Raw genomic sequence first — 8,877 nt, forward strand, 5'->3', positions numbered from 1 at the left:
TGGAAAAGTCTGATTTCTCAGAGTAATCGCACTAATTTCCCATCATGCAAGTCACTTCTGGAAGAGCTGGACATTGAAATGCAGTTCAGTTGTGCTGAATACACTGCTAAACTTGACCTGCTTTTGGAAGAATTTGATCAGCCGTTTGCAGATTTCAGAAAGCAAAGAGTAAGCTTCCAGTTGTTGGCTGAAACAGCACCAAGTGATTTACAGATGGAGCTCATTGATCTTTAATGCAACACACCTCTGAAGAATAAATTCAAAGAAGCCCAAGGAGACATCACACAGTTCTTGAAGCAGCTACCACCATATTTTCCACAGCTTTGCAAAAGCTTTAGAAAAACCATGGCTCTGTTCAGCAGCACATACATTTGCGAGAAACTTTTTTCCACTATGAATATAAACAAGTCAAAATACAGAACAAAATGATCTGAGACACATCTTGCTGCAATCCTGAAGGTTTCAACTGCTCAGTCACTGAGGCAAAACATCAACAGACTCACAGAACTGAAACGTTGCCAGGAGTCTGGCAAACACTAAAAAATCTTTGGCAAACCGGAATGTAAAAAGTTCTATGACAGTTCAGTGTAATACTTCATGAAAGAAGATTTTTTTTTTTTTAACCAATACCATCTTTCGTGATGTCATTGGCCCTACATTAAGATTTCAGGGTCGACATTGGCCCGCATGTAAATTGAGTTTGAGACACCTGTTCTAGATGAAGACATTTCTGAGTCAATATAAACTCCTAGGTCTTTTTCATAGATTCCATCTTCAATTTCAGTATCTCCCATATGGTATTTATAATGCACATTTTTATTGCCTACGTGCAGTATCTTACACTTTTCTGTATTAAATGTCATTTGCCATGTGTCTACTTAGTTCTGAATCTTATCTAGATCATTTTGGTTGACCTTTGCTACTGCAACAGTGTTTGCCACTCCTCCTATTTCTGTGCCATCTGAAAATTTAACAAGTGGGCTTATTATAACAGAATCTAAATCATTAATGTAGATTAGGAATAGCAGAGGACCTAATACTGATCCCTGTGGTACTCCACTGGTTACCTCACTCTGTTCTGAGGTTTCTCCTCTAATCAGCACTTTCTGTTTTCTACATGTTAACCACTGCCTAATCCATGTGCATACATTTCCTTGAATCTTGACTGCATTCAGTTTGAAAATTAATCTTTTATGTCTGACTTTGTCAAAAGCTTTCTGGAAATATAAATAAACCATGTCATATGCTTTGTATTTATCCACTGTCAATGTTGCATTCTCAAAAAAATCGAGCAGGTTAGTTAGACATGATCTCCCTTTCCTAAAACCATGCTGACTGTCTCCCAGGATACTCTTATCATATAGGTAATTTTCCATTTTGAATCTTATTATAGTTTCCATAAGTTTGCATATAATAGAAGTCAGGCTTACTGGTCTGTAGTTACCTGGTTCAGTTTTGTTTCCCTTTTTGTGGATCAGTATTATGTTTGCAATTCTCCAGTCTGTTGGTACAACCCCTGCGTCAAGAGACTGTTGCATGATCTTGGTTAGCGGTTTGTAAATAACTTCTTTCATTTTTTTGAGTACTATTGGAAGGGTCTCATCCGACCCAGGGGATTTGTTTATTTTAAGAGCTCCTAGTCCCTTTAACACTTCTGCCTCAGTTATGCTAAAGTTATTTAAAACTGGATAGGAACTGGATGACATGTGGGGCATGTTGTCCGTATCTTCCTTTGTAAAAACTTGTGAAAAGAAATCAGTTAATATTTGCTATTTTTTTTCTTCATCTACGATTTTGCCATTTGTATCTCTTAGACATGACACTAGACTTCAAGGCCAGATTTTCAGTACCCCCATGTTTTATTAACTCCTACTTTTTTAAAAAGAAGAAAATATTACAAAAGAGAAACAAACCTTCTTTAATGGGCACTGAATACATGACTAAGGGTTGCAGTGCAATCAGCATCTAATGTTCTAATTAAATATTGACGGGTAATAGTCAACAGTATCAATGAATTGAGAACAACAAAAAGCCTTCAAATAGAACTGAAAATATGCCTGTGTGTGTTATTATGTATACTAATATAATGTAAGCATTGTGAAAACCACTATTAGAAATCACAGCAGCCTTCAAATACAACTGAAAAGATGCATGATGCATGTGCCTGTATATAAATCTGATCTGAGACTCAGATATTTGAGATTAATTATCTGAGATAATTGATCAATTAATGTTTAATTGAGGCTCGCAAAATAAACTCTAAAATAATCCAACTGTGGTTTACCCTGGAAGTATATGTACAGCTTTGGTTAAAAGTTTTTCCTCACCTAGAATTAGCACTGTGGTCCAGTGGTTAAAGTCCAGGGTTTGTAATTAGCAGGTCGCAGGTTCAAATCTCACCACTGACACTCTCTGATTCAGCGTGTGACCCTGAGCAAGTCAATTAACCTCCTTGTGCTCCATCCTGAGGATGAGATGTTTAACTAGTGTCCTTTTGTAAGTGACTCTGCATATAATATACAGTTCACAGCCTACCTCTGTAATGTGCTTTGTGATGGTGCTATATAAAGATGTTATTTTTGTTATAGAATTTTAAGATTGAGACATCATTTAAAATAAATAAATATGTGAACATAATTTAACATCATGTAATCAAAGAAACTACAAAATTATACTCTACTGGAAGCGATAATAGTAGAACATTTCATTCAAATTTATGAAGCAAAATTTTAGGGTAATGCAAAACTTTTGGCCATAGCTGTACATCAGTCAAATCATATGTTTGGTTCTAGTTTTGTAAATATTTTCAAATCTGTTCCTTAAGTTAATAACATTAAGGTGCTGACCATAGAACACTGACAATATGATGCTGTCGACTTCTCTCAACCATACCAAACTCACGAGTGACCCAGTTGAGTTTACCAATAATGGTATTTAAACACCTCTGGGGTCAGATCAGCTTGCGGTCTCTGTGACACTAAAAAGCTTAATGACTAGTTTCACAAACCCCGATTAACACTAATCCTAGACTGCTGTTACTTAAACCAGCTGGAGTCTGTGAAACCAGCCATACATGTTGTAATTACACTGCAGATGAGTCTTGATAGCAGAGCTTAATTTAGATCAGCTATAATTACTCTGGGAGGTGTTGCTAGCTGGCAGTGGGGCTCTGACTCTTGGCGTATGTTTGCTTGTATGTTAGCACTGTGTTGAGCAAAGTAATAGTCACAATCCAGTTACTAGTTATCTGAAGACATATAAAAGAAGACACAGTATATTATTCTTACCTGTCCTTTGCACTCTGTATTTCACTAACCAGGTCTTGGAGGTCATTGTCACTCAAGTAAACTAAGTGAACCATATTTTTGTTCTAGCTTCTAAGCAATTAATTAAATGTACTTTGCAGTACATAACCACTTACTCATACACAGTTCTTTCAGATTTTGGTTTGCTCGTACTTGTCTATTCTGCTGTGGGATAAACTTGTCTATTTCTTCTTAAAATCAGTCACTTATTAGTTTTTTGTCCTTCATTCATAGCATCAGAATCGTGCACTGTCGTCACATGCTACAGTCAAACACCCACTCTTCCCAAACACATTTGTGCTCACAAGCTCAACAGCTGCATCATCTCACAAAAAATAAACTTTGCAGCCATTCCTTCCAATTGATTAGATAATGTTAATTGCTGTATCACCTGTTTTGCACATGTGGCCTTTTCATGAATTATTCAAAGAACTCTCCAAATGTATCTGAATGGACTATTGTGGCAATGTGCCCCACCCCTGTGTGTATTTTGTGTTGTATGTTGTGTGTTAATGTTGGTGTATAGTCATTGGTACACGGTATATAAACAGGTCTGTGTAACATGCGTGTTTAAAATGTATATTTGTATTTAGGCATGAGGATTGCACAGCACTTCACGTGCAGGTAAAATGTAATAATATTTGAGCATGGGGAATTACACTTTATTAATTCACGTGCAGTGGTACCACGACTCCAATTGAATGATTGATCAGCAATCGAGTCTCGGTACAGCTGCATAAAAGCAGCATGTTTTCACTCACTCGGGGTTGTGTGATTGGTGAGTGGAGAATGGGATTGGAGACAGAAGTTATAATAATAATAATAATAATAATAATAATAATAATAATAATAATAATAATAATAGTTAAAATATCAGCTCACCGTGTTTGTCTGTGTAGTCCATTTTGTTTGTCTCTTTATTTTGACGAAAGTGCCGTGTCCTGTATTTTTGTTTGTTACAGCCTTTTTATTTACTGTTCTGTTCATTCATTAAATGCTGAGCGAAACCAATCGCTCAGCTCCACCCAACTCCATGTCTCTGTTGTGTATTTCCTGGTTCCTGTTTCTGGTCTGACGTCACCCAAAAGATGGGATAAAAATATTGAATAATACAATCTTTGTTTGCTACTATCATAACTTGAACTACTGCTTAAATACAGTGCTTGCCTACACTCTCAAATGTCTTGCAGTTCTTTCTCCCCTCCTCTGGCCTTCTGCTTTCTGCCCCCTCTGATCAGCATCTACCTTCAGGGGGGTAGATGTTCCATCTCCTAGCCTTGGTTGACTCCTGACAGTGTCAGTGTCTAATTCCGGTACCCCAGAATGCAAGATCCTGGGCCAAAACATCTCCAAGAGCTCAACACTGCCATTTGGTACTGTGTAAATCATCTATGATTCTTGCAGCTAATTCAGTGCCACTTCATCTGCAGGAGTTGTCAGGAGTTACAGGTTTCTGAATGCAGACTATCCATAATATAATGTGTGCACTGTATTAGGGTGTGACTGGTGCAAGTGGTCATTTTTACCAGTCCCAGTATAGAAATTCCACCTTTCTCAGGTCACTGGCTCAAAGTTAAAGAGGCAAAATATCCATCAGTGCAGTAATATTTCAGGTTGTGTTCTAAAACACACTTACCAACATGAACAAGATTGCCTTTTTAGTTCAATGCACTGTAGAATTTGTATTATTGCACAGAATGTTCTGTTATTAAATATGTGGTCTTAAAATCAGACTGAATGTTATTCATTTTCATATTGTTTAATAACTGTTGTACTGGTATAACTTTTATTTTAAATGCCTTTCCTCCCTGACTTTGAGTTGGTTCTCTTAAATTGAGTTTCCTTTTTATGTCTTACTAAATCCAGAATGCAAAGCTAATAAAATGTTAATATCAACACTACAGTAAATTTAAATAAATGGTAAACACAAATGACATGAATAATACCATGCAATATGTGCTGCCTCTTAGCTTCTGGCAGATGATGTAGATGAAGCTTTGTATTTTATGATGACGTGAATTCAATATAACCATAGATGAAAATGTATGTACAATAATATTTACTATACTTCCTACTTCCATTAGCATTTGCAAGTGACAAGATTCAGTACAGCTTAGTAAAGTAAAAAAAAAAAAAAGAGCAGAACATTTTGGGGAAATTCCTAACTCCACTTTAATAACAAACTCGAGCTGTTCCTGTCAGTGAGATAGCATTTGAATACTGCAATACTCAAAAATGTCTAACAGGGTTTTATTAAACATTCCCTCCCCAATCAACAGAGCACCTTGGAAAATAGCTAACTGCTTGCTTAGGGATGGAAGACTTCAATAGAAATGTGAGGCCCTATTCACAAAGTGTTTGGTTAATTTAAATAAATACATATTCATGACACATTTCTTGCCTGTCATCAAAGAAGCCAACAACTGTCAAGAAGAGTTTAAAGAATATCAATCTGTATTTAAGTGTCTTTAAATAACTCATGAGATACAGCCTCTTGATTAGGGCTGTAGTTGTTATTCAAAGTGCTGAATCTGTATTGTGGGCTGATGTTTGTCTTGTCTTTCCACAGGGTCTCACTGGATTTATACATGACAACTGAAAGAGCTGAAAAACCTGGACTTCATGCTGAAGGTTTTGTGGACATTAAGTAGTGACACAGGTCTAAGACATACCAAGGGCCACGACTCTTGCACTAGACAGGGATGAGTGTTGGGAGAATAAACCTTTAAAGCATTGTATCCTCAGAAGAAGACGGCCTAAGGCTGATCACCATGCCTGGAGTAAACGGTTTCGGAAATGGAAAAATCCACACCCGGAGGAAGTGCAGGAACAGGTTTGTGAAGAAAAATGGACAGTGCAATGTTCAATTCGCCAACATGGATGACAAGTCTCAAAGATACATGGCTGATATGTTCACAACATGTGTGGACATCCGCTGGCGGTACATGCTGTTGCTCTTCTCCCTTGCCTTTTTGATATCATGGCTGGTGTTTGGATTTGCTTTTTGGCTAATCGCCCTCATCCACGGAGATCTAGACAACCCTGCAGGCGATGACAACTTCAAGCCTTGTGTTTTGCAAGTCAACGGCTTCATAGCTGCTTTTCTTTTCTCCATTGAAACTCAGACTACTATTGGATATGGGTTTCGCTGTGTCACTGAGGAATGTCCTGTTGCCGTTTTCATGGTGGTCTTTCAATCCATTGTTGGGTGTATTATCGACGCTTTCATGATTGGGGCAATCATGGCAAAGATGGCACGGCCAAAGAAGAGAGCCCAAACCTTACTTTTCAGTCATAATGCTATAATAGCGATGAGGGATGGAAAGCTTTGTCTCATGTGGCGTGTCGGGAACCTTAGGAAGAGTCACATTGTTGAGGCCCACGTTAGGGCTCAGTTGATTAAGCCACGCATTACAGAAGAAGGGGAATACATACCCCTTGACCAAATAGACATAAACGTTGGGTTTGATAAAGGTTTAGACCGTATCTTCTTGGTTTCTCCAATAACAATTATTCACGAAATTGATGAGTGCAGTCCTTTATATGGCATAAACAAACAGGAATTAGAAACTGCAGATTTTGAAATTGTGGTCATACTTGAAGGGATGGTGGAAGCCACCGCTATGACAACCCAAGCTCGTAGCTCATACCTGGCAAGTGAGATTCTGTGGGGCCATAGGTTTGAACCTGTTCTCTTTGAGGAGAAAAAACAATACAAAGTAGACTATTCCCACTTCCACAAAACCTACGAGGTGCCCTCAACTCCACGCTGTAGTGCCAAGGACATGATTGAGACTAAATTCCTGGTTCCTAGTACCAACGCCTTTTGTTATGAAAATGAACTTGCTTTTATGAGTAGGGACGAAGAAGATGATGAGGCCAGCCGAGTACTGGATGACTTGAGTCCAGACAGTAGGCATGAATTTGATAGACTACAAGCCACCATCGCACTGGATCAGAAGTCATACAGGCGGGAATCAGAGATATGACCCCTAACCATTGACCTTGTGTCAGGTTTTTTTGGTTTGTTTTGTTTGGTTTAATGAGTACATGCAGAACAATGCAAGTGCCATCGGACAACTTAACTGCTGCAATAACATTGAGAGATCACATTATAAAATCAGTGGGCAAGATTCTTATGAATCTAGAAGAGTAAGCAGAAATGCTGAAGCAAAATACAATTACCATATGTTGTGGTAAAAAAACAAAAACAAAAAATGGCTTCCTGGAAGTGTATCCGAGACTAAGAAATGATCTTGTTTCTTAATGAAAACTTGAATTTTTTTTGTATGATTGCTCAAGCTGAAAGCTTAAAATAAAATAATACAAAGAAATGTAATATAGAAATGAAAGAGATTATTTAGCATTGATCTGTAAATAGGTTGCTTAGGTAAGTTATATGTTGTAACTTAACAATTGGAAATGCAGTGTTTTTTGCCTGCTTTTTTAAGCTCCTAGGACACCAGCGGGAATGCAGTATTGCCACAATTAGAGATAATAATGCAGTTATCCACATTTTAAAACATATACACAAAGGAGCTGTAGATTTGTGGTGCATGCAAATTTCCTTGGACTCACACTGCAACAATGCACAACAAATTAACCACACACTCTGAGAGACTACTGTATTGGCAAGCACAATTTACTGCAGAATAAGTAAAATTACTGGTACAAGAAGCTTGACAAAACAGACACAATCCTAGTAAAGGAAAGCAATATTGCCATGAATAGATCAATCATTTTACTACCATATACTGTAAAATAGTTATAAACTATGTGTATTCACAGGTGAGCTCCTGAATATAGGAGAAGCAGTGAACTTAGTACTCAACTGAAACAAATACTTTCTAGTTCCTTTAGTTGAATTACAATAATTATCAGTAAAGTAAAATAAGTAAAGTTTAAAACGTACATACACTGATTCATAAAATTCTAACTTGAAAATTAACACCTACTGAATTGCATCCATTTTAAGGACTTATTGTCTGAAAAGTTTGATATCTAGTCAGCAATATTATTATGGGTAATCGGGATATGCACATTTCAGCATTACAAGAGCCAATCAAATCAGGTGAAAGTCACCAAAAGGCTTTTACATTTACAGTGCTTTAAAAGTCAAAGTATTGTAACTGCAAACATGTTTCATCCTGCTTGGGGCTCATCTGTGCAGTGTAACTGTAATCCGATTAGTGAAAGTAACCCAAGTTAAGGTGAAAGAAAGCAGTAGCTACATAATTATGGGTAATCAGGATATGCACAGCCCCAAGCAATGCAAAACATGGCTATAGTTACTTTAACTTTTAAAATGCTGTAAATGTAGAAACCTTTTGGCAACTTTCACGTGATTTGATTGGCTCTTGTAATGCTGAAATTTGCATATTCTGATTACACACACACACCTCCACATACACACACACACACACACACACACACATATATATATATATATATATATATATATATATATATATATATATATATATATATATATATATATATATATACAGCTCTCACCCGTTATAACACACCTCATTATACCACGGAATCAGTTATAACACAGTAGGGTCATGGC

At 37.1% G+C, this 8,877-nt stretch overlaps 1 protein-coding gene across 1 annotated transcript in view; it reads left to right on the top strand.

The window, feature by feature from the left end:
* Positions 1-8,362, top strand: part of LOC121330499 (ATP-sensitive inward rectifier potassium channel 12-like) — a 97,735-nt gene extending 89,373 nt beyond the window's left edge. The window contains exon 2 of the mRNA XM_041277053.1: positions 5,875-8,362. Within this exon, the coding sequence (XP_041132987.1) occupies positions 6,077-7,294 (1,218 nt within the window). The 5' untranslated portion in view covers positions 5,875-6,076 and the 3' untranslated portion in view covers positions 7,295-8,362. The remainder of the gene's footprint in view (positions 1-5,874) is intronic.
* Positions 8,363-8,877: the final 515 nt, after the last annotated feature.

Source organism: Polyodon spathula, chromosome 18 (genome assembly GCF_017654505.1).
Source record: "Polyodon spathula isolate WHYD16114869_AA chromosome 18, ASM1765450v1, whole genome shotgun sequence".
NCBI lineage: Eukaryota > Metazoa > Chordata > Actinopteri > Acipenseriformes > Polyodontidae > Polyodon > Polyodon spathula.